We start from the raw sequence: 25,942 nt of genomic DNA on the forward strand, positions 1-25,942 counted from the left end.
GACATGGTTGTAGACTTTTTTTCTGGTATCATAATTTGTGAGATAGTTTTTGATTAACATGCAGAAGTCTGCCATCTTGTCATTTATAAGTGCTTGCTAAATAAGTTTACAAATTTGCTGGGAATTGATTAGAATAGCTGTAGGGAGTGGACAAAACATCTACTTGTATGGTGTATATAATTATTCACATTGCAAGTCCTCCCCAACAGGTATTGGTACCAAGGAATAGATAGGCCTTTGGGTTTTTTGTGTGTGATTTTATTTTGTTTTTTGAACATTGCTCAGGGCCATCAGAGCATCTTCTCCATCAAAAGGTGCCCCCCCAGGCAGGGTGGAGCTCGTTCCTGGTGTGCTGCAGGCAGGTGGCTGTGCCGAGGTGTGAGGCCGGGCTCTGCACGATGCTCCTCGGCAGGAGGATGGAGCCACTGGCACCTGGGTCGAGTCTGCTGCAGGAAAAACCTTCTGCACGCCCACAGAGCTCTGCAGTTACAGCCCGTGCCTGCGTGTAGAGCAGAAATGTGAGAATGCCCGTGGGAAAAGCATTCTCTTGCAACAATCAGGTTTGAGTGTGTTTGAGATTGGGTAGAAATCGGTGCACTCTTGCATTCGGTGCCACGGGAAAGAAACGAAAAGGATTAAACTCCATTCGCCATGGAGCAGCGCCCTCCACTCGCCCTGCTGTCAGGCTGCTCCAAACACCCGCTCTGATGGAAACTGAATTCGTTGTCCCTGATGTGCTGCTGCGAGGGAGGGTGGCCGAGGAGGCGAAGATAAAATGGTCGCGTGCGCCCTGGAGCCTCGACCCCTTGAAGAGAAGAGCAAAGCTCCACCAGACGGAGTGGGCTCGGCCTTTATCTTTGGTCCTGCAGCTCCCAGGCTGCCCGCAACGATCCTTCATCCTTCATTGCTCTGCTCTGCAAAACGGGAGCAAAGGTTGGGGTGGAGCGTGGAGCATCTTCCAGAGGACGTTTGTGCCTGTTGCTGGGGTCAGTGAACCTGCACCAGCCCCGCTGCCCGCGTCCTCCTGAGGATATCTGCGATCTGCCCGCGGCCGTGTCAGCTGCCAAGGGAAATGACCCCTTGCAAGATGAGATTCGGGAGCTACTTAGCAGGAAATTATCCCTGTGACGTTGCTAAGCAATGCCAGGCTGTTGGGACCGCCTGAGATGATGCTCCCGAGCTGGAAAAGCCGGGAGAGGTTGAGAGGTGGCGGGTGGCTTCTTCCCCCTGCTCGGAGCGGTGCGTTCTGGAGGCCAGCAGGTAACAGTTGGCATCTTGGGGCTGGCACGGCAGCTGTCGGAGGCGAGAAACATCTCCCCCGAGAGCAGCAGCAGCTGCAGAAGGGAAAGGACAAGGCAAGGGCAGCAGGAGGTGCACCGAGGGGAGCGAGACCCTGCAGAGGGAGTAAGGGAGAGGAGGGGAGGGAGGAGAAATCACCCCCAGGGACGGGGCTTCTGCAGCGGGGCAGCCCTGGGTGCCTTTGGGAAGCAAAAGGAATCGGGGAGCAGGAGCTGCCAGCCCATCCCCGGGCGCTTTGGAAACCTACAGAGCCCAGCGGTGGGGCTTGCTGTGCTGGTGGAGAAGTCAAACTTCCCTTCGGCAAGGAGCAAAGCTCTCGAGATAACAGCTCTCGAGCTACCCTGGCAGCTGTAGTCAGTGAGGCTCCGAGCCCTGTAATCCTGTTCCCACCCCCAGATTTTCCGGCACTGGAGCAGTAATTTCAGCCCAGCTCACAGAGGCACAGGGGACTGTGGTCTTCCTCTCAGTTCTTGTTAACCAATTTCCTTCAGATAAAAATCCCCTCTTTGCTCTAGTCCTGTCTGATACTAAATATCTCCAGAAGTAGCTACACTTCAGTGCTGAATTGATCTATTTGTGCAGAAGGTGTCATATCAACGTCCGTTACAATTCTGCCCCAGCAGCATCTAGAAGAAGCCCTTTTTCATCTCTACATTTCTTCTCTTCTCTTCTCTTCTCTTCTCTTCTCTTCTCTTCTCTTCTCTTCTCTTCTCTTCTCTTCTCTTCTCTTCTCTTCTCTTCTCTTCTCTTCTCTTCTCTTCTCTTCTCTTCTCTTCTCTTCTCTTCTCTTCTCTTCTCTTCTCTTCTCTTCTCTTCTCTTCTCTTCTCTTCTCTTCTCTTCTCTTCTCTTCTCTTCTCTCTTCTTTTTCTTCTCTTCTCTTCTCTCTTCTTTTTCTTCTCTTCTCTTCTCTCTTCTTTTTCTTCTCTTCTCTTCTCTCTTCTTTTTCTTTTCTTCTCTTCTCTCTTATTTTTCTTTTCTTCTCTCTCCTCTCCTTTTCTCTCCTCTCCTTTTCTCTCCTCTTCTTTTCTCTCCTCTTCTCTCCTCTTCTTTTCTCTTTTCTTTTCTCTTCTCTTTTCTTTTATCACTTTTCCCTTTCCCACCTGTTTCCCCCTTTCCCACCTGTTTCCCCCCTTTCCCCTTTTTCCCCCTTTCCCTTTCCCTTCACGTTTGCAGTCTCTTTTTTAAAACAACTTCAGAGATACTTCCCAAAGCTGTTGAGTACATCAGTGTGCTAACGGGACGTGGGGAGTGCGGATGCCGCTCACGAAGCACGTTTTTCACCCTCAGCCCGGGGGCGCTGGGGGTGTCTGGGTGCCCCCCACCACTGGGGTGCCCCCCTAGGTGGGGGATGCACCTAGGTCAGGGGATGCACGGCCCCCTCCCCGGCACCCCCGCGCTGGGAAGCGGCCAGAAACGAGCAGAAGCGGCGCCGTCCGGAAGCTGAGAGGTGGCGCAAGGTGCCCTTAGGGGCTGGGAGCTCTCCTGGGAGCAGCCGAGCAGGGCCGAGCCGAGCCGTGCCGAGCTCGGCGCCGCACAGCACCCCGCTCCCGGCGCTCCGCACCGCCCCCTCCCCGCCGGAGCGCGGCACCGCCTCCCTCATTAGCATCCTTCCTCCTCCTCCTCCTCCTCCTCCTCCCCCCCAGCCGGCGGCCGGCCGCAGAGGGGTGCATGGCAGCAGCAGCCCAGCCGCGCTCCGCTGCGCTCCCCGCTCCGGCCGGGGGGGCGATGTGAGCGCGCCCCCGGAGCCGCGCCCCCGGCTCGGAGCGGAGCGGAGCCGAGCCCCCCGCGCCCGGCGGCGGCAGCGCGGATGTTGCGCGGAGCCCCGCGGCCCGGCGGAGCCCGGAGCGGGGCAGGGGCCGGGGCCGGGCCCTGCCGGGGGGGGCGGCGGAGGCGGCGGCGGGAGGTGCGGGGCGCGGGGGGATGCTGAGCCCCGCCGGCCGGCCCCGCGCCCCCCGCCGGGGGATGCTCCTCGTCGTCGCCCTCTGGCTGGCGTGCCGGGAGGCGCCCGCGGCGCCCACCCCCGCGGCGGACGACATCAGCCGGGGAGTTGTGAGTTACCCGCGGACCCCCGCTCCTCTCCGACCCCCCACCCCCCCGCCTCTCGACCCCCCCCCCCCCCCCCTTTTTTTCCTCTTCCCCCTCCCCGGCCGGCTCCGGCGGCTGGAGATGCTCCGGTGCCCTCCAGCTGGCACCCCCCGAGCGCCCCGGCACCCCCTGCACGCTGCCCCCCTTAGCACCCAGTGTCCCCCCCCCCCTCCAAGGCCAGCACCCCTCGGAGGATGCGTCCCCCAGGCACCCACGGAAGCCGGTGTCGCCGGTGTCCCCCCGCCTTGCGCCCGCTGTGTCGTGCCCCCCCCCTTGTGCCCTGTGTGTCCCCTTGCAGCCATCGCCCCCCCGCCCCCCAAGTTTCCCCCAGCCCTGTGCCCACAGGACGACGGCCCCAGCGGCGCTCCCACCCGGATGGCAATTTTTTCGGGCTCTAGGAAAGGGCTGCCCGCTCCCAAAGGCTCTCCGCCCGCGGTGGTGGCACAGGAATTGGCAGCAGGAGAGCTGAAATGGCACGTTTGGTGGGAGAGCCAGCCCTGGGCTGGGGTCCAGCTCAGGGACGAGGTGGGGGATGCTCCGTGCAGGCTGCGGTGCTTTTCCCACCCGGGTGTGCTCGTGGTCCCCCTTCTCCGCACGCGGGTGCCCGCTCCGTTTGCAGGCAGGTTTCTACCGGGCAGCAAGGTTTACCTCGTGTCCCTGGCACATCACGGTGCCAGCAGGTCCGTGCAGCTTCACGGGCAGAGCCCGAGGCTTTTCTCTTGGAGGAGGAAAAGTTTCTTGCAGCTGAAGCCAGCCGCAGCGAGAGGAGACCTCGGCGCAGGGAGGAGAAGCCCCACGACCCCAGCACACCCAGCTGCCGGGAAGCCGGCCGCCGCTGGGCATGGCCGAGCGGTTCTGGGGCTGGACCTGCCACTTCGGAGAAATTCCCCGAAATTCAGCAAATTTCAAACCGCTGCCTGCATGCCGCTGCGAAGGAGGGAGGGAGGCTTTTGCGGCGCGGCAGGGTTACCTAACAGGGGGGGCTCGCACGGAGCAGTGCGCCAGGACGCTGCCGCTGCCACCGCCAAGCGCTGCTCCTGCTCCCAGGCTGCTTCCCCAGCCCCTGCCTGGGCTCTGGGGAGGACAAAGGATGTCCTTCCCCCTCGGTTCCTGGCAGAATAGGAAATGTGGGGAAAATGAGGCACATCTGCATTATTACGGTGCATTTGCTTCCCTCTGTAACCAAATGTTAAAGCTGGGATTAATATTTAATGCAAACAGCACATAAATTGGTGTATTCTGCCCCAATCAATTTGACTCAAACTTCATCTTTGACCTGCTTTTACCCTTGCTACCCTGTGTGCTGCACGCAGCTTTAACAGGTTAAGTGTTAACACTCGAGGGGACTTATTAGTTCCCGCTGACAGCCCTTGGGCATCAAGGTACTTTTTGTCCTGGGCTGGATCTGAGCAGTTCAAACCCGTGCCGGAGAGCTGGGGCTGTCTCGGGGAGGAACGGTGCCGGGGACGGTGAGAGCTGTGCGGAGGTGAATGTGGGTGAGGGGAGGTACCGAGGGCTGTAAGACCCAGCCCTGTTTTGGCTGGGGAGTAGGGACTGGATGATGCTCGATGCGCGTCTCGGTGATTTCTCCCCTCCCATGGGTGTGCTTCTGGGGCAAATCCATCTCTTTGGCTTGTGACGGCACGGGTGGGAATAGGACTGGATTGACTGTAAAGCAGGTTTGTGCTCGTGAGCAGCAGGGAGCAGAAAATGCCAGGTGTTTTTGGAGGTGTTTGTCAGGAAAATACCAGTGTGGGGGAAGCGAGCACTTTCAGAATAATTATTTGACATCCACCTTATGAAGCAACTAAGAAATTAAAGATCTGTGATGCATTTCAACCAAATATTTGAAAGCTAGGAAGCATGAAACCATGGCAATCGAAAGCTCCGCTAACCTTTGAAAATCATATCCAGCGGTTCTCTGCAGCAAATAGAGCACAATGTCAACAGAGCTCCCGCGTTCAAAATACCCCCCCAGCAGCTGCGACGCCTTCTGCGCCGAGCAGGGCTGCGCCTCCGAGCTGCGTGCCCTGCTCCAGTCCTGCATGGCTTTGGGTTGGATGAAGCAGCGATGCTGGGCCAAATTAAAGTTCAGCAAAAGGAACGAGGGCTATAATTCAACGGCAGCTCTTGTTAGAGTGCTGCCCAAAGCAATATAATCCTGACCGATTCTACAGATTTCATTACCAGTGGAATATCCTGCCCAGTTTATAAATCTAGCTTGATTATTAATGTTTTTATTGTTCTCCATTAGCTGCTTTAACAAAGAGAGCATAAAATAGCAGGTGGAATGGAGCTCGATTTGAGTCTTTTCCTTGAATTTTAGCCCGTTGGGTCTGAGATTTACTACTTTGCCATTTGCACTGCTGCCTTTTCTACAACGAACCCCCCCACCTCCCTCACCGGCACACTGAAAACCAGCGGGTACCTGCAACCGTCCCAAATTGCATCTTTTTATGGCTGTTTGACTCGAGCGTCTCAGGGGCCTGGGCAGTGAGAACTTCACACACGTTAGCAGTAAGCGAGTAATGAGGGCTCTGCCTCCTCTGGGCTTTGAACCAGGTCCGGAGGGAGGGCTGCCTTTAGCTTTCATTTTTTGTAAGAGCCGGCGCGGTGCGATCAATGTTGACCTGGAGACCCGCCGGCTTGAAAACGAGCCTAATGCTGAACCAGCAGCTCCTGCGGCTGGGCTGCCTTACCCCTGCTGCGGGTCCTGGTGGGGAACGGGGTGCGGGTCGAAGCCGAGCAAGCTTTGCCCCGAGGGAGAGGCTTTGCCCTGGTGCTGGGGCCGTGGTGGTGGTGGTGGTGGCATCACGAGATCAGCCCGCACGGATGCGGGCCCTGCGGGTGACAAGGGACGTGGGAGCGCCAGAGAAGTTTTAGTTTGGGTGTGAGAGCGTGGGTGCAGGGAAGCTGAGTGTGAGCCTCTTCTTCTCGACTGCATGGTTGAGGGTGACAGGGAAGGTTTGCCTGTGCTCCCCAGGCGTTTCCCCAGCTGGGGCTCGCTGGGCATTCCTGGGGGCTTGCGTATGAGCGATGCCTCCTGCTCACAATGCCGGTCTGTGTTGTTACTGGAGGAGTTGCTCCCAGGGGATGGAGGCATTTGCATTCATCGGTGGAGGCCATGGACCGCGTCCCCCTCGCGGTCCCAAGCGGCTCTTTGTTCGGGGCAGGGCCCTCGCCTTTGTGCCTGCTTCTCATTTGAATGACAAGGATGTGCTGGGGGAGAGCAGGGCGGCACTGAGCCCCCCCGGTGGGCTGGGGACACACAGAGGTTCCTCTGTCCCCACCTCGGGGAGCGGGCAAGAGGGTGAGGGCTGCGGAACAGCCTGTGCCCTGCACCTCCCAGGTGCTGGATTTCAAAGCAAATCCCATCCCTGCTGGGGAGATGGGCCCCGGGTTGGTGTTTCAGTGGTGCTCGGCCTGCCCCTGGAGCAGCTGAGGAACCAGAGCATCCATTTACCCCATCCCTCAGCTGTGCCCACGTGTGATCACCTCCCTCCCACTCGGCTGGGAGCTTTCCCGAATTGCCCCACGGCAGCATCCGGGGCAGGGCACGGCCTCTGCGAGGCACGGCGGGTGGTCTGTCTCGGGGTCTGGGACAATTAGCCCTTAGCAGCAAAACCCTTGTGTGGAGTTAAGCTGTTCCTTCTACAGCGAGAAACTACCAGACGTGTAGCGTTCTGTTTCTGCTAATGGGGAAATTAAAAATTGATGATCCCAGTTGGAGCTTCCTTCAGCCTTCTGAAATGGCAAGTGTTGCAGGACGAAATAGTAGGTTCCCCAAACAACGATGCATTCAGGCCAACTGCGTAGGGGCGAGGAGCTTTGCTTGGCCCCTCTGCCATGAAAGCGCTGCGTTCCCTTCCAGCACAGAGCTGCGCCCATCCCAGGTTCATGAATTCCCTCCAAGAAAGCTTACGCTACCATGGGAAAAAAAAAGAAAAAAAAAGAAAAAGCACTGCTGGTTACATTTTAAGGTACCTCTTGAAGCCAAAGTACAATGCAAACTAAATTGGCTTGACAAAAGGCTGGCTGGAAGCTTCCAAATAGACAGGCTCCTGTGAAAGCATTTAATCTGGTATTAAAGCCCTGGCTGGTCTGAACTGCTATTTCCTTTTCAGATATGAGTTCCCCAGACCTCGAGATACAGTAATGCAATTTTGTCCCATGCTTGGCTGCTATTGTGGGCCCAGCCGTGTGAACTACCCGGGGTAGTTAAGCTAAATTACCCGCTTTAGTGTCACTGGGGGCTTTCCCATGCCTGGGGGAGCAGTGCTGGCAATGGAGCAGGCGAGCCCTCGCCTCACTGGGTGCTGCTGTCCAAACCGTGCCTGGTGTCCTTGGGGTGGGCCAGGATGTATTCGGGCGTCCTGGGACCAAAACTCCCCTCCCCGAGCCCTGACCCGGCTTGGTGGAGGATGGGAAGGAGCTATGCCCCTGTGCCCTTCTATTTCCCCTAAAATCATCGTGGTGTTCATGCAATGGAGGTCGCTGTCTGCACCTGACTCAGCCACCTCGCTCCTGCAGGATTTGATTATTCTCCCTCGTTAAATTAACTTGCAAAGAGGTGATGTGAAGCGCAGCACGTTCCCATCCCTGCTGTGGCCAGCCGGGGCTCTCCCAGCCTGGCGCCTGCGGTGACAGCGAGCTCCAGGAGCTGCCCGCCACGGACACGGGTGTGACACGGGTGACGCTGTCACGAAAGCAGGCTCTCGGATGTCCCCGACACCCTGCTTTGTCCCCGCGAGTTCATTAGCGCTAGCAGCTCGCCGTGAGTCATCGCTGGGGCCGCGTGCTAATTTCTCATTATTTACTCATTGGCAAAACCGCTGCAGGAATGGACTGTGCGGCTCGGAAAGGTCACACTGCAACAGAAGAAACCTTTATTTCTGGAGTGCCGCGAGAGCGGGCACATGCCCAGCCGGGACCTCGGGGCTCATCCGGCCTCATGGGGGGGACAATGCCCGAGGGAGGAGCCCTGCTTCTAAATGCAGTGCACCCCATGCAGCCCAACAGCAGGTGGGAAGCCTGGGCCACCTCCTTGTCACTCCTGAAAGCCTCTCAGTTAGGGGAGAGCTGCTCTTGAAAAGCAAGGGTTTGCTTTCAAAATAACCTGAGCTCTGAAAGCAGTAGTTTTCAAAATGCTTTCTTTAATCAAAATCACTTTAAATGGGTAGATTTGGGAGTTTCAGAAGCTCTTCCCGATGCGCTCGTGCATCTGCATGTGTCTTCTTTGTCCCAGATTTTTATGAGGATTGTCTCTGATTTCTGGGTCAGAGAATTAAGAGATTTGATGTTACATTAAAAAAACAAACCAAACCACATATGCGAAGTTAAATCCAGTGCAAAAAACAAAGCAGGCGTGCGGGGGCGAAGGAAGAAGCTGCTGAAGTCGAGCAGAACTGGAGAGTTTTAGACGAGCGTCATGAGAAACTGCCTCTGACAACAGGTTTCTTCAGAGAGAAGTCCTGCAGTGACTGACATGGAGTAAATACCAGAGTTCACCGAGGAGTGTGGTCTTCAGGTGAGACTGACGGTTTGATTAGCCATGGTGATTTAATAGAAGAGAACCCGATTAAATCTGAGGAATTTCCTGCATCAGAGCAAACCATGGGCACAGCAAATCGTTCTTCCAAGAAATCTGGAGATGATCTACAGTGCCCAGCAAGAACAATCCCAATAAGGTGATTTGGAGAGTGGCAGAATATTCGTGGGTGTGGGGTTTCTTTTTTTTTCTTTCTATTTTTTCCAGAGGGATTTTATGCCTGTTGACTGTCAGTGGTCAGGTGGAGTTGTTCACATCATCTGACATATTATTTCATCCTGACAATATTGATCTTTTGGGTGAAAAAAGCAATTTTACCTGTGTCACAGGGTCCTTGCTGGAAGGTGATGGACATGTTTGGATTATATTGTCTTGTTATTTAACAAACCCCAAACGGCATCCCCTGCGGCTCAGCTCCCAGCTGCTGAAGATCACCCGACAGCCAGGCTCTGCCGTTACATCCTCAGTTTACTCTGCAATTCGAGTTCATCTTTTGAAACCTCCCTATGCACATCCTTCTTTCAGGCGCCACACAAAAGCTTCCACCATCCAAAATACAAGAGGGAGATGAGATGTCTGGACTGTTTCAACAGAGGTCTGAAATACCCTTTGCAGCTGCTGTCCCGGGTTGTGTAGGTTGCCCGTCCTGCACTGCGGTGGAGGCACCTAACCCTTGTACAGTTTCCCAAAGGCCCCCATCCCAAACCATCCAGCTCAGGACTTTTTCCACCTTTCTTCCCACCAAGTGACCCTTGCTGGAGATGGCAGATTGTTACCAGAGCAAAAGAAAACTTCATGGGTTGTCAGCGTTTGGGAACCTCGCCATCTGAGGGTTTTTTGAGGTTGAGGGAGCAGATCTGGGAGCGCTGTTGGGACCAACTGACTTTGGAGGGGCCTGAATGGGATAAAAGACGGAAAAGATGGGTGTGCAAGGAAGGCAGTCACATGGGATCCCTACCGAGAGGCAAGCTGGACACACTCATCTGAAGAAGGGTTCACGTGGTTGGCAGCTACAGGCTGTCCAAACCACCACACCTCTCGGCAATACTGCTTGTCCTCAGACTTGGATGGTCGGCGTATTGCTCAACCCTTCATAACAACTTGTGTTTCTCAGCGAGATGTCACACACAGAAGTACTAGGGCTGGTGTCCTGACTGAATTGCACCTCAGGACACTGCTTCTTGCCTTTAAGATCTTGCTGAGTGAGAGAGAAATAAAGCAGTCTCTCCTGGTTTTCCTGAGCCCACCGTGAGGGATCTTCTCCAGAGGCATTACAGCCACCCAGCAGTCCCTGTATCCCAGCTGGAGCTTGGCCCAGGCTTGGTGCATGGTGGGGACCGTGGTGAGGTCCCCGGGCCTGTTCCACCTCATTCCGTGTGTTTGGTTAATTGTCGCTGTCCTTCTGGCACGTCTGCTACCAGAAGGGTGGCCAGCCACGCTGCTCGAGAAGTGTCTTTGCTTCTTTGGTGTCTTCTCTGCATTCAGTTGGCTTTTATTTGTCTTGTTCGTTCTCCGTTTTGTTGTCACTTGGCAAATTCCCCGTTGCTCTGTACCAAACCAGAGTATGTTGCTGTCTCTACCTCTGCACCCTTCACGTCAGAGATGCTTTTCTGTGCAAGAGCAAAAGGGAATGGGAAAGGGAACCCCCTCACAGACACACATGAAATGGCAATGTGTTTGATAGGAAAGCACAGCTGAGGAGAGTTAGGTGGTTTGGGACTTTCACCACGTTTTGTTTACGCTGCAGAAATGTATCCTCCAGGCCTGATCAATGAGACTCTGAAACGAGGAATAATCTTGCTTGGCCTCAGCCGGCACTAAAGTGTACAGCAATCCCGTTCTTCCTCCCGGGCTGGATGCATGTCATATTTCATGATAGAATGACAGCCCTGTCAGACAATCTGCTGCTGTTTTGGCATTTCTAATACACCTCGTGCTTTGGTATGCACTCACTCAGTGTCCAGCAAGATCAAGATAATGTAGAGGAAAGCAGCTGCTGTGCTCCAGGGCCCAGACAGGCAGTGAGCGGGGAGATTTCAGTAGTCTTCTGCAAGCTCACCTGGATTCAAAAACTCCCCCAAGAAGACCTCACATTTATTTTTCTGTGCTCAGAGCCATGAACACCAGGTACCTGAGAGACTAGATGTGGTTGCTGACTAAACCGTGTGGTTCTATGAAAGGCAGCCTGGGCTCCAAGCACCAGGTGCTCTAATATTCAAAGGCTTCTCCTCATGAAGGTGTCCAGTCCTGTCTGGCGCTGGATGGCTTTCACAGGGTCCCTTCCTCTACTCAAACCGCAGCAGTGTGTAGAGTCGTGTCGTGGCGAGTCGTCGGCCCGCGGTGAGTCTTGGCCCCGCTCGCGATGTTGCCGTGGGGAGCCGGAGGGGAAGGGTGTTTGTGCCTGGCTTGCTCACAGCAAGAAGGGGAGGAGGTGCTAGCTGGGGCTGAGCAGCCCAAGAGCCCTTCTCATGTGTTTTTGTGAAACCTGGGCTCTGAACAAGGGGGTGAGTGAATACGTAATGATGCTGCATTTGCACCTCCTCGTCTCATTGCTGGTTTCATGGGAGGCCTGGCGCTGTGTCGCTTGGTGTGGGCACAGGTCGGCACTGCTTCCTTTTATCTCTCCTCTGAGTGGGTGCTATAAATTTGCTGGTGTGTGAGGTAAAACAGTCTAAGTCCTTGCTCGCAGCTCTCCCAGGTGATGCCCTGAAGTGGCTTCTGCCTCCCGGACACCGGGAGATGAGGTGGCTGACACCCGGGTCGGGGTAGGTGCACCCCTAGGGTCTGCTCTGTGATTCCAAGGGCTGAGCCGGGCCAGCCCTTCTCAGGCAGCCTCCTGTCACCTGGGGGTTTACTTTCCCCGGTCTCTCTCTTTCCAGCCAGGTCTGTCCCCACATTGGTGTGTGTCTGGGGCACGCCAGCACCCTGCAGACACAGCCGTTTGCCAGAGGAGCAGCTCCTCTGCTCCCTGCAGACCCTACCTCAAGTAACACGGCGGGCCTCGCGGCCTGGTGCTGCGCGCCTGCGGGATGGAGGGGGTCAGCGGAGATGGGTGGCGGCGGTCGTGGTGGTGATGGCGGTGGGTCACTCTTCCCATGCCAGGCCCCTCTCCGGAGACCTTCAGCACTAGCAGAGCCTCTCCAGAAGAGCACCCTCCTGCACCTGGGGGCTTTCTGGAAGCCCTGTTCTGCGGTGGGGATCAGCGGGCGCTGCCTGGGGACACCGCTGTGTCCCCGGCGGTGTCGTGCCGGTGCCCTCTTGTGGAAACTGGGGAAATATCCGAGGAAATAACGTGTGTGCTGCGCTGGGTGCAGGCGTTGGGAACCTGCCCGTGGTATGCAGGCAGGTGCCTGCCCCTTGGTGCTGGCTTTTGGTCACTAAATCGCTGCACGGTGACAGCAGCCGTGCTTTAAGTAGGTAAAATCTGCAAAATGTCTTACGCACCTCCATGCTCTAATTCTGCACTTTCCCCTCTGCCTCTTAGCAAATACCTGCAGCCGTTAAAGGCAACCTGTCTCCTGCGTCTCCTGGGCGCTTGGCAGCTCCGTTCTCTTCCACCCATGGTTTCCTGGAAGGAAGCGTCTGTAAATTCCGGTGATACTGGTGGAGGTCATCGGTGCCAGCCCAGGGCACGGGCCGTGCGTCGTAGGAGTGGAAAGGGAGCCTGAGCTGTGGCAGCTTTGTGTCAAATTCATCTGGAGTCCTTGGGGTGACTCGCTTGCTGTCCCAGCCACATCACGCCTGTCTGTGCAATCACAGATAATCGTTTTTGCTTGTCTGCTTAGAGGAATTGTTTCTCAGGGCAAGGACATCTGCTTTCTTGTGGCTCTGGGATCATTTCTCAGCCTCTACATTATCAAGACCCACATGGTGTCTGAACCCTGACGGTCCTGAGCAGATTTCCCTTCAGTTGTATTCCCAACATTGCATACAAGGAATTCAGTGCTGGGAGCCAGGCTTGTGCAGAGCCAGGTCTGAATGGGGGCAAGGAGCTGAGCCCATCTACACGTGCTCAGAAAGCCCAGATCATATTCAGAGCCAATAGACGCAACTGTAGAAATTTAATTAATGCTGCAAAACCCTTTAAAGCAGAGTTTCTGGCAAGACTGCCAGCTCCACCATGCGAGCAGATAGGATGCCTGACCAGCCTCCGCAGGGAACTGTCACAAAATAACAAATGTTTCTTTGCCCGGATGGTTGCGAGGACAACGGAGGCGATTGATATGGCACGCTCTCCTTCTCCAGGGTAGCCTTGAACCCTAGAGAGAAAACAAACTGACAGCCAGCTCCTCCCAGCACATCACCTCGAGGTGCTCCAAGGAGCCGAGAGGGGCTGGGCGGCAGCTGGGGGAGGCGAAGTGCCCTCCTGGACCACCTGGAGAGGGTGCAGGGTCTGGGCATCATCCGTGGGTGCTGGGGTAGAAACACAGCAGAGGCTGCGTGCCCACGTTTCTTTACCTTCGAGGGCCATAAGTGCCTATTAGATGGAAAAAGGGAGCTCCTGCTCTTCATTAAGGATCACAAAGGACTGAGTTGTTTCCACGGCATCCTCCCAGCCGAAGGACGAAGCAGAGCCAGCACTGCGCTCTCCCCAGGCCAGGCTGGCGGGCGCAGGAGCTGACCTCGGGATGAGCAGCCGCTGGAGCAGCTGCAAACAAATCCTTTAAGGACTCTCCTGACATAAATAAACATGGAAAATAAATGATGTCCCCGGCACGCTGCCCTCAGCTGATGGGAAACAAGCTGCATTACCATCGCAGTTCAGTAACCTGGAAGAGCTTCAATAGCAACCTGCTTACCAGCCCTGGGAGCCAGGGGAAGGCGGAGAGCTGCTTGGGACTGTGCAAAACAGGATTAGGAAACGTGGCAGAGCGCTAAACAGTGCGGGGAGAAAGTACTTGAACACAGATTTACGAGTGACGATGGTTTTCCTACGAGGACAAGCAGAAAGAAAAGGCAGTGGATGTGCAGGGTGAAGGCGAGGGGAGGGCGCTGGGTTTCTGTGCTCAGCTTTGCAGCTGTGACCTGGGAACAGTGCCTGTGTTCCCACAAGTAGTAATCATACTTTCTGCAGGGAAATGCACTGAGAGTTAAGATGAGGTCACGTAAATCCTCCTAGAGTACTCAGTGATGTAAATCCTATCCCAAACAGCGCAGAATTAGTGCCCAACAAGTAAAAAGCTTTTTTTGGCTGCAGACCTCCCTGGAGGCACCTCTGGCTTCAGGGTACAGGCAGCTGGCACGGGTGGTGGAGACCACGGTGCGAGCACCCAAGGCCTGATGTGCACATGTGGGCCATCGTCTGGTCCCTAATGCTCACTGGGTCTCTCGGGGAAACATTTGCCTTGCTCCTCATGGTGGGCTCATGGCATTTGCATGACATCGTTGGGGCAGTGTGCGGAGGTGCTGGAGCCTCCATCCTGCCTGTGCCTGCTGACCAGCAGCACGCTGTGCACACTCTGCGCCCCGCTGTCATGCTAAGGGGCATGTCCCGCTGTTCGGGGACCTGCGAGCATGCAGCCAGTGCTGGCAAGAGCAGGGAGAGACGGGGGGAAACGGCAAATATTCAAGCTCCGTGACCATTCATTTTCCTTGCATTCTGTGTAGCCGCAGGCAGGCATGGTGAGAATGATACGGATTTTAGTTTTTAAAGCTGAGAATTTGTCTGGTCGTTGGGCACAAAACTGCAAGAAGGAGAAGCTTGTTTTCATTGCAGAAATCTCCCAGGGCTTTTGTGAGTTTTGTCTCCTTTGCCCCATCCCCTTGGGCCGCTGGGCAGTGAGGAACCTCTCCCCAGCGGGCTGTGAGCAGGGAGCTTCTGCCTCCCGCTCGCTCCCCACTCCGTGCCGGTGCTGGAAGCATCGCTGCACGCTGGGCTGCCGTGTCCTGCTGCGACCTTTTGCAGTCTGTCTCTGCCCCACGTGTTTTACGGCTGGGGAATCATCGCTTCCTTTCTCTGGTGAAGTCCTTTGGTGGTGACAAATGGGAAGCGCGGCTCATCCCACCTTCTGCAAGCCTCTGGCTCCCCTATATTAACCAGCGTTTTTTCAGCCCTCCCTGAAAGCTCATCCATTGTAACAGCATCCCAACAGAGCAGCCACGTTACCGCTGCTATTATTTACGCTGCTGCATTTCTCTGGCTCTTTTTGGAACACCCCCCAGCTGCCCATCTCCTGGCAGTGCTGGGAAATGATCGCTGGGCTCGTTACTAATGACCTGCTAATGAGCCGGGCCTCCGGACACAGGCACGCTCGTCCCATGCACTGCCCATGTTGTATTGGCTGCCCACAGGGGTGAGGGGATGTTTTGACCTGTAAATCCCATCTGGTTTATGACCAGAAGCTCCTCCTGGCACAGGTGGCATCGCTGGGACCGCTCCATCCAGGTCTGCGTTAACCAGGCACCAGAGACGCGCCGTTCCCCGTAGGTGAGCAGTGACACAGCTAATGGCTTCTGCCACTTGACAAATGTTCCCTGACACTGCCGGGGAGGTCATTGGATTTCCCCCAGAGCAATTTGTCTTCCCTTCCCCGCTGCGCTCGCACTCAGCGGCGGTGAGGAACAGGGCAGCACGGCACCCGGTTCCTGAGCCGTGCTGCTGATCCCGGGCACCGCCTGTCCCACAGCCCCAGGGGCGAGGAGCATTGAATCCAGCCCCATTCACACCCCGCGTTTAAAATTATGGTGGCACGTAGATGGAGAAAAATCTTTTGGAACAGCGCTGGCGAGCGCGTCGCTACCGATTTGCCAAGGCAGGGAGCCTGATCGGAGGTGACAGCGGGGAAATTGGCAGAGAAGCAAGCTCCAGGCCCAGCGAGCATCCCCGCGCTGCAAGGCGCTCGGTTCTGCTGCTGGCCTGCCAGTGCTGGTGGGTGCACAGCGCCACGGCCAACAGGACCTGTCCTTAGCGAAAGATTGAAACCGCTGTGAGCTCCGGGAAGTTTTGTCCGGGAACCAATACTTTTGGCCTCACTCCGTAACGCTAAATGAAATGCTAACTTCAGCCGTTTAAAGGAAAAACAAGCACATAAACAGAAATCTCTAAGCAACCACATAGCCAGACCTTGAAAACAAGTCCGAGTGAGATGGAAGAGTCTTGAATTTTCATGTTGGGGTCGATGCTGGGTTATCTGTGCCATGGGGAGGGCACTATGCAGAGGGCGCAGGATGGGTGCAGAGCCCCAGGGCATTGCTTGTGCTTTCCCTGGGCTTTGCTGCCAAAGGAGCAGAGCATGGCAATGCCAAGCCTTCAGGAGAGTGGGAACTGAGACCCAGGTCTGGAAGGACGGCGCTGCTGTCCCCAGCACCACTTGGGTCCTGTTGCACTGCTCTGCAGGGAGGTGTTTGGGCCTTTTCCAAATAGCTCCCGCGTGGATGGAGGGATGGGGTCTGCGTTTCACATCTCATCATCTGTGCGACGTGAGTAATTCAGCTGTCTGTTAAAACCTCCCGAAATTGGCCAATTTTGCTGAGGTTTAAAATAGATTATATCCATCTCCTAACATCGGTTTTGCAAATAACCACTTGGCAGCTTCTTAAAATGTTAAAGATAGGGGCTAGGCTGCGCACTGCCAAGGAGAAGACATATTTAAAAGAGATAATATGTCTTCTGTGTGAGCTCAAATGAGGAAATAGGTGTTTGTGAAGCTCTTTAAAGCGTGGTTACGTCAAGAGCAAGAAGATCACATTTGTATGCAAGGTGAAGAAAGGAGTAGCATTTTTATTTTCCTTCTCCTCTGAACACTTGCAATCTCCCACCAGAGAAATTGGTGGTAATTCCTGCAAACCGACCTGCCTGGGTCAAGGTGTAATTTTGAACCTTGAGTACCTTTCACTTCAAGAGAAATTCAAATGATTTGACTTTGACACCTTGGCAACCCATCACCAGAACAAATAGGGAGATAGAGACGGAATATGCGGATGGCAGCCGGAAAGCTGCATCGATCCAGGCTTTGCACAGCCCTGGGAAAGGCCAACTGCTGCTTCCCCAGCACCCAGGAGCCTTTTTCATTGATTCACCTCTGTTTTGGGTAATTGGACATCAGGCCACATGAATTAGAAACTTGGGGTTTGGGGTTCTTTTTTGGGGGTGTGTGGTGTGTTTTTTTTTTTTTTGTGTTGTTTTTTTTTGTTTGTTTGTTTTTCCATTTCTTTTTGGACAATTCTCCCAGTTTTGAACAAAGGAAGAATTAAGTTTTGGGTCAGAGGGTGAGGATGAGCTTGTTGCAGCAGGGTGGGTCCTGGGGTTGTGAAGGGGATGGGGCTCAGCCCGAAGCTCCTAACTCATCTCCTCACTCCCTAAGCTCCTCTGTAACTACCACAGCTTGGACTTCGACAGCCCAAATTTCTCGTTGCTTTCTGAATATTCAGCTTGCTGCCAGCCACGACAAAACCCCATGGCAAAGGCTGTTTGCTCAGCTGCACGGGGCTGGATTGGGCCCTTCGCAGGGCTGGCGGCAACCCAGAGCATCCCGCTGGGTTTTGAGGGGTCACGCACTGGGTTTTGAGGGAGGGGTGTGGAGGAACTTCGTGTTGCCTGCGCTTCACCTTGAAGCCATCGGCTGCAAATCGCTGCTTTGCCGCTGTGTTGTTGCATCAGTTCAGAGAACTGCCAGCACCCAACACGTAACGCCAGCTGCGCTTTCATCAGTGCCGCTGCAAAATCTGACGTTATCTTGGAGTAATGTCTTTATTATAATAACTGCAAGGAAGGAAGGGAAGGGAAGGGAAAAGCCTGGCTGCACAGATGCCTGTGGTCCAAGTCCTGTTAGTTGCGTTGGGACAGACGTTGTGCAGGTGGGTTTGTCTCCATTTTTATGGGAAGGAAAAAGGGAGGCAGGCACATGAAAAATTCGGGTGTTGTGCTGCTGTGTAATTAGGAAAGCTGGCAAAGCTTGTTAGAAAACTGTTCATTAAGCAGGTGCTGGCTGTGGGCTACAACAAGCTGCTTGCCCCTGGGGGTGAGGCTCTGCCTGCACCTCCCTGGGGGCACTGGCACTTCTCAGTAGTGTGAGACCTCCTCTGTGCTGACACACTGTGGTGGCTCTTCTCTGTCTGACCCTGGTGTCGTGGTGCTGAAGGGAATGTCCTTGCCCAGCCCTGGTTGTGCTGTGGGTCTCCAGGGCAGCAGGGACTGGGCAGCTGAAGGCTTCCCCTCCTGGCTGTGCTGGTGCTGCAGGCTCGCTGCCAGGCTCTCCTGCTTGTGTGCCTGCCAGGGACCTCTCCTGGATATTGATGGTCGCCACGAGATGCTCTTCTTGCACAAGCTCCTCCGTTATGGCTTCTGAACGAGCACGTGTGGCGTGGAAGAGATGTATGGTGTTGTCTTCTGGGTACCCTGGTGCCCCATCAAAGTGTCAGGCACCGAGAGGGGCTCCAAGACTGCTGCTTTTGGAGGAATTGGTGCCTCGTGGTGCGTTAAATTATTCACAGGTGGTTTTGTTGGTGGCTGGATTGAAGAGTTAGGATGTACGTGTGAAAGAAAGGTTTTCAATAATGAAATAAGGTAACAAAAAGATAAAGCCATTATGGGCGTAATTAAAATGATGCATAACCATGTGTTCTCCGTGTAGCTGCTTCAGCTCTCATCCAGCTCGTTAGCCTGAGTAACCAGCCCCCAGGCCGGGTTCGCCCCCTGCTCTTGCTGGAGATGCTGCAGAGCTGCCCGGAGCAGGGCAGTGGCTGGTCCCTCGAGGACAGTGCTCCTGTCTACCCACCTTCCTTTGATTTCTGGGCTTGGAGAGTGGGCTGCTGTACGGAAAGGCAGAAGGGCAAAGTCTTAAAACGTTTTTTTTTTTTTCATATCCTTTCATTAGCATATTCTTGGTTCAAGGCATTCACAGTCTTTGAAGAGGGCGCTGGGGGAGTTTTATACATCCCGTTATGGGAAACAGTAAATATTTCCTGCTCGCCTATTAACTAATCCGCTTCTTGGCAGGGTGTAGGGAGCAGGCAGAGCACTGCAGTGCGTGACACCGGGAACACCTCCCCCGGGAGCAGCCACCCCCCGGGACACACGCAGCGTGCTGATGGCCGGGGATGGAGGTAGCTGCTGAGCAAAGCTGGACCAGAGCATCCCAAAACACCACCCTGCAGCAGCCTTTGTCCTGATGGACAGTGCAGCGTCCTGCTACCATGGGGCATATCGCCCATAAAGGGCGTGGGGTGGGAGCCAAGCAACCTGCGCATGCCCTGCCTGGGCTGTGGGCATCGTGCTGGACTTGCACCTTGCTTGGGTGGGGAGCCCTAGGTGATGGCCGTGTAGGACCTGCTCTGTCCCTCCGACCAAGCAAGGGGAAGGACAACATCTGAGGATGCTGCCCCAGTTTTCCTGAGGTATCCTGGAGATGCTTTGTTCAAAAATGCTGCAAAAAGAGCTTGAATAATGGCATATTCAGCCAGCTCCTTAATTTAGAGGAAAAAAAATAAATTATGGGGGGTGTCATCACTTCTGTGTCTAGTCCCAGCTGGAGCCTGCATTGTGGTAAGTTCAAAAGTGCAAAGAAATCTCACCTTCTGCAAACTTCTTGTCTTTCCTTGAAGCCCCTGCAGCAGCCAGAGCCTGCATGAGGCTGCGTCTCCAGTACCTTAACAACATGAAAGGCATCTCTCGAGCCTCCCAGTTCAGAGAGAATAATTTAAGCTTCTTTAACCTTTCCTTATCAGATTCGTTTCAAAAGGAGCCTTGCTGTAAAGTCCACCCTTACGTAAAGTTAAAATGCACTCGGGGTGGCTCGGAGGAGGCTCTGCTGCCTTTTGCTCTCCCCCTCCCCAGTTTCTCTGCCCAAGCAGCAGGGGTTTGGGCTTTTCCTGGGACATCCCTGGTGTCAGGGTGGCTGGCACATGCCCGGATCCTGCCCGTACCGGCTCCTCACTGGGGCTGCGCATGGGGGGAGCCAGCAGAGCCCCCAGCAGCGAAGGGAGGCGGCAGCAGGGTGCTGAGATGGCTGCCCTCGCTGCCACGGTCGAGCGCAGTTTCCCATTTAGCCAGGTATTCGCCAGGGGCTCTCTTGCTGCTGCTCTCTGCTGATGCTTGTCATCTTACCAAGCAGTCTGTGAGGTTCCCTATCGGGATGTGCAGTGCTTTCTTCTCCCCCTCTCTGTGTGTTTAATAACCTGCCCCCCCCCCCGCTGCTTTTTTACACACCGTTTTTTGGGAGGTGCCGTGGAGAAGCCTTTCCCTGTACCACCCCATCGAGTGGGTGCAGGAGCTGCCCTATCCGTCACTCACGCCGTGAGAGCCGGGGAGCTGCGTTAATGCTCCTTGTAGTGCAGCACGAGGGCTTAAGTGTAGGAACTCGGACACGATGTGGACAAAGAGCCCATTAAAATGGGCCCTGCTGAGCTGGTGGGCTGCTGTTCCCATCAGCATCTGCTCGCTGCTGCTGTCCTGCTCGCGGCTTTTAGTCGGATTAAATGCTGTCGGAGCACTCCGAATGTGTTTTCTGCTGTTCCTCCCTCTCCAGCCATCCATCAGCAGCCACCCTTAGCTGCCGTGCTCGTCCTCCGAGCTTTGGGCTGGGTCTGGCCACGGTGCTGCAGGACTGCGGCTCCTCCACCTCCTGGTGCGGGGCAGAAATCCCAGCCCCTGCTGAGCCGTGGGGTTTTGCCCTGGTTTTGGAGGAGCTGGGGCTTCACTTGTCCTTCCCCTGCTGTGTTTCATCCCAAATCTACCATTCTAGACAGTGGCAAATTGGAATGGATTTAAAATTTGTTTTTTTTTTTTTTCTTTTTTTGGCTTTCACAGAGAGCCCTGAGGGTGCTGAGATCAGCACATCTCAGTGCATCGTAGGTGGACGGGACAGGAGAGCACTGGGATGCGCCATCCCAGCATTTCCTCTCTAACTGTACCCGTGTTTTGCTCGCTTTTAGCCTAGTTGTGAGCCTCCCTTCCAGCCGGGCACGTGGGCTGTCTGCATCTACACGGCCACCCGAGCGGTGTCCATCGGATGTGTGGGCGGTCAGAGACACGATGTCCTAGCGGCCGGCAGCAGCCTGGATGAGCAATCCTGACCGGCGCTGAGCCGCCCCCGCTATCTGACGTGCCTGGGGCTGGCCGTGCTACATCAGGGTCCCACGAGAGCTGCCCTCACTGTAGCTGCACCCACCGGGATCTGGTAGGGAAGCGCTGCTGGTGGCTCCTTCGCACACACTGCAGCGGACGCTGTTGGGTTATTTCGGGAAGAGCAGGGTTGGATCGGACCTCTGCAGTGGTGGAAGTGCCCTCGGTGTTTGGGGACAGGCCAGGTGGGACAGCGAGGGGTCCCAGGTGTCCCAGTGCTCCAGCGTGTCCCCTGGGAGCACGGCTCTTGCTGCCCCGTCCCTCTGCCCGTCCTGTGAAGGGCAAATATACTCTGCTCTCGCCAGCTGTGCGTCCAGCAGCGTAGGGGATGCTGCCTCAGGACAGAAAAAATCCTTCCTGGCTGTTGTCAGTCAGTAATTAGGGCCTGATATATGTGGATTGATTCGATTTCTTTCTATTTTCCCCCCAGTCATTACCTGGCTTTGTGTGGCTTGAAATATTCCTGATGATCATAAAATTATCTTGGCCTTTTTAAAAGTCAATACCTGCTACTTAGTGAAACCATGAGCCTACAGGCTGGAAAAGATTCAAGTCTCGCTAGCTTAGCTAAAAGGCATTAATTCACGGAATATATACATGACAATGCCAGCCTAACTTGCAGCAAGTTCTGCCTGCAGGATTTCTTCCCTTGTCTACAAGACAGACTCTGGACATCTTTTATTGCTTGGAAAGCTCAGCCTGGGGGAAAGATTGTGCAAAGCCGAGTGAGGAGGGGACTCCGCACCTTCCTTTCGGTTACTGAGCTGGGAACAAGGCCTCCCGGTTTTGATGCTCTGTATGCAGGTGGAAAATGGGGACGAGGAAGCCCCGGGGTGAGGGCTCTGCCCTGCAGCCTGGCTGAGCTACTTTGGGGTTCCTGGGTGTGCTGGGAGCTCCGCAGCTCGCTGCCAGCCCACGGCCACGCAGCCAGGCTAGCGGCTGGCTTGTGAGGCAGAAAGGAGAGGGGAGAGAATGCAAAAGGTATTAATTGAAGAAGAAACTAAGAAAGAGGGGAAAAAAAAAAGCCTCGTGTGTGTCCCCATTCAGCTTGCCCACACAAACCTGGTTTCTTTCCAAAAATCCGCAGGACCTCCTGCAAGCAAAGCTGCCACTTTTCCCAAGGGGCTTGAGTACAGAAAAGCCAAAGCTCCCAAAGCAAAGCTGCTGTGGGTTTGTTAACCATCACGGCCCGAATGTGCACGGGTTGACAGCACGGCTGCAGTGCTGTCCCGTTTACCGAGGGTTGTGCTGAGCTGCTGGAAGAGCGTTGATTTGGGTGCTTCTAGATTAGGCTATTAAATAAATATGTGATGGGCAATCGATGCAAAAGATTAAACTTGCATTAACTTCTGGTTTTACATTTTGATTTCTTGGTTATTTTGCCCAATAAAATTAACTGGGATTAATAGCTCAGTCGATGAAGTTGGTCTTCCTGCGCTCGGGAAGCTGCATCCCTTTGAGGAAGGGGCCGTGTCCTGCTGCTGCTGTGGCTTGCCTGGGGACAGCCCTGCCCAAGTGGGTTAGTTGCACCGCTGCAGCAGATCTGCTCGCACTGAGCCTGCTATGGAAGAAAGCAAGGGATAATGTCTGCGCTGGTGGCTGCGGCTTCTTGCAGGAAAAATCTGCGCAAGACAAACCTGGTTTGTTATCGTGGCTAGACAGGTCGCAGTAGCTGACCTGCTTAGAGCTGTGTGAGTGCTCTCCATGCTGCTTCTGCAGGCTAGATGTAGCCCAGAACCCCTCCTAAGAGGCAGGTTTAGGTTTGTGGAAGGTTGCAGGTATTTGGAAAGGTCAAGTTGTCATGTTTCCCGTGTTAAAGAGCAAATAACGCTGATTTACTGGTGCTGTTTTCTACTGTGCTTGCTGCAGTTTGAGCACAGCAGTACTTTTCCTGAGCAAAGCAGGAAGAATTAAAATGAGGACGATGAGGCCATCGCCCACCCTGCTCTGCAGGTCTGTTGCACGCTCAAGGCAAACCCCGAGCCCAGCAGCCAGCAGAACCTGGTGCTTTGCTTTATTCCCTCCGAGGACGTACCTGTTCCACCTTTTTCAACCTTTCCAGAGGGTTTTGCTGGCCTCTTTCCATAGCAATGTCCATCACCACGCCGCAGCAGGGTGCGGGACCTACGGACTCGCTCTGCGGCCGCAGGGCGATGCTGGTCACCTCCTCACTCATGCTTCAGCAAGAGAGGACCTCGTCCTTGTGGTATGTGGGGCAGGAGACAGCAGGCCCGGCCAGTTGGCTTCCACGTAGCTAACAAATGGCATGCTATCCGTAGGGCTGAAGTGCGTGGCGGGGCACGTTCCTGCTCCTGCGGGAGGAAGGCTGTGGCTGGCGGGCTGCAGATGGTCACTCTGACATTTTCAATCAAACGTGTTGACAGAGCTTGTGTCATGAGGCTGAGGCAGTTAAAATATATGGGCCTTAAAGAAGAAAAAAAAAAAAGAAAGGGAAGAAAACAAAGCTGGTATGATTAAATGGATCCAATTTAGCAGATGGGTTTTCTCCTCTGCCGTGCAGGATGGCTGTTCCAGGAGTTTCTCGGTGTTTCACATCCATGCAGGACTGCAGAAGACCTCTCTGTGTAATGAGTTTGGTTGGCGTCAGGCATTACCCCTGTGGTTCCTGCCAGAACGGGGCTGGGGGGTAAATTTCCCCATAAATCTTGGGTAGTGCGTCAGCTGCTCGGGGCTGTCCCTCTGTCCTGCCATCACCAAGCGGAAGCCTGCTCGTAGCAGTGATCTGACAAGAGACAAATGCCCACCTCCCTGCAGTGCTCGTGCAATAAAACCCAAGCCTGGTGTGCCGGAGATGTGGCTGGGGGCTAAGGAGAGCAGCCATAGATGGAGCGATTAGATGGGGTCTTCTTAGCTCCGTCCCAGTGCGGGGTACTTGGCTGGGAAGCCCAAACCCCTTAAAAAGCCCTTCAACCTTGACATCTGTCTGCAAACAGACCTAATGGGTATGTGAAGTCTGGCTGCTTACACCTAGGAAGGTGAAGGATGCCTCCAGCTGTGTCAGGCTGTATCAACACCGCGGAGAGGCCGCAGAAGATTGGGGATATTTTCCCATTACAGCCCTTTCAAATATATAAGTTTTATAATCTTTTCATTTCATCATTTGCCGCGCGGCGGGGGAGAGATGATCTCTGTGCGTAAATGTGCCTGTTTCCAGCCGTGCTGGGAAGGGGATATGCACGCACACAGGCTGGAGGGTGGGGGGAAGAAGGCTCATTTGTCACAAGCCTGGAGTGTAAAATCGCAGGCAAGGCTTTAATTTGCATGTTGGTGCGAGCAGGATGGCAGCGAGTGGAGACACTGCTGTAATTAAGATCAGCTGTGGATCCAAGACGTCCCGCGGGGCTGGGATGGCACGGAGTGCTGTCATGGCAGGAGAGGGATCATCTGCATGTCAGGGCTTCAGATCACCCCCACCCCTCACCCTGCAAAGCTGATGTGAAAAATCCCGCAGACTTTGAAGGGAGGAGCTCAGGGATCCCTGGGGAGCAGCACCCCAAACTGCACGTGGGCATGGCGGGACGCTTAGTCCTTCAGCTCACGGCTACCGAGTTCCCTGCCCGTTCAAACAGACATGAGTCACAACAACAATATTTTGTACCCGTGTTCTTCAAGGGAACATTAAAAGCCACTGAAATATTATTTATTGTCCGCAGCCGGAGTCAGGCTGTGCATAAAGCATCGCCTCTTGCGGGATGACTGACGCGCTGCCTTGCCGATGCCACTGCTCACTGCGACACCTCGCAGGCTGCTTGCTGCTCCTCTTTGGAGCCGGGAACAGGGATGTCTCATGAGGGACATCGTTGTTCACGCATGATGCTCATCGTTGTTCATGCGTGATGCTCAGTTGAGCCCAGACTCAGGCTGTCCTCTTTGATTTTGGGGAGCACGAGGACCCCTGCTTTGCACCAGGCAATTAACATAAGGTGCTGGCTTCAGCCCTGCGCGTGGCACACAGGAGCATGGAGACGAGTGCCCCAAAACACCTCTGCTTAATTAAACGCCCTTCTGTGCCCTGACCTGTTTCTGCAGCGCACCACCAGCATGCGCACTTCCATCTCCCTCCGATAAATGCAGCCCCGAGCTTCCCCGAGGACAGGCAGGGTTCGGAAAGCTGGACGGCTGTGTGCTGACACCAGCATCCCGCGTGGCCCTGGCAGCACAGGGGGGCACCGAGGGTCCCCCGGGGAGCTGCAGCCCTGGTGGGGGCAGGAGAGGCGAACAGACGTGGTAGGAGTGCACAAACCGCAGCTCGTACCCACTTCTCTGGCCATCAGCAGCTGCAGGGGTCCCGTCCGCACGCAAGTGGTGCTGCATAATTTGGTGCAGCTCGCAACGCCTGAGAGATAACAGTGTGTGTACCTCTGTATTTATTTTTATGTGTGGTTTTGGATTGGTGTTTTGTGGAAGTGCTGGTAAGAGCAAGCTCCGGGTTGCAGGGTTCGGCTCTTTGCCAAAGCCAGGTTCTGTATAATTGTAATCACTCTAGGGAGGTGTGTGAGCTGTGGTTTCATTCTGTTTCTGCTTTGTTCTGGTTGTTTTCTGCAAAACTGCTTTGGTCCCAGGCCATGATTAACACAAGTTCTCACCGAAACCAGAGTCTTCCTGGTAGCCACGAGAAAATGCCCTGGACTAGTGAGAGCAAGTTAAATTATTCATTTCAGTGTGGTTGTTTAAATCACTAAAGAATTTTGTCGTGTTTTGCAAACTGTCCAACATTTTGTCATGTTTTGGGGGTCTTTTTTATCTCCCTCTGTTCAGTGGGCAATTTCTCCTGGCTCCCACAGCCTGTGGTTGTTCCTGAAGTACTTCTGAAGAGTTCCTCCTGCCTGCTGTTTTCACCTTAGGGCTGGTCACCCGAGGACTGCGCTATTATTGCTTCCTTTTGATTTAATAGCCTCGCTCCTGAACAGAAGGCTCTTTCTTTTCC

The 25,942-nt window shown here is 54.7% G+C and overlaps 1 protein-coding gene across 7 annotated transcripts in view; it reads left to right on the forward strand.

Moving 5' to 3' along the window:
- Positions 1-3,153: 3,153 nt before the first annotated feature.
- The window catches only part of MMP17 (matrix metallopeptidase 17), a 54,415-nt gene continuing 31,626 nt past the window's right edge, over positions 3,154-25,942 (forward strand). For 3 of the 7 annotated variants that reach the window (XM_080559049.1, XM_080559050.1, XM_080559051.1), the window contains exon 1: positions 17,630-17,729. Coding sequence is in view for 3 of the 7 variants with exons in the window: in XM_080559054.1 (XP_080415180.1) it covers positions 3,221-3,349 (129 nt within the window). In the remaining 4 variants the exon portion in view is untranslated. Of the gene's footprint in view, positions 3,350-17,629; positions 17,730-25,942 lie in introns of those variants that run through there. The other 4 variants (XM_080559055.1, XM_080559052.1, XM_080559054.1 and 1 more) reach the window with 3 other exon arrangements.

The sequence above is a fragment of the Anser brachyrhynchus genome (genome assembly GCF_964034855.1).
Source record: "Anser brachyrhynchus genome assembly, chromosome: 17".
NCBI classification, from domain to species: Eukaryota; Metazoa; Chordata; class Aves; order Anseriformes; family Anatidae; genus Anser; species Anser brachyrhynchus.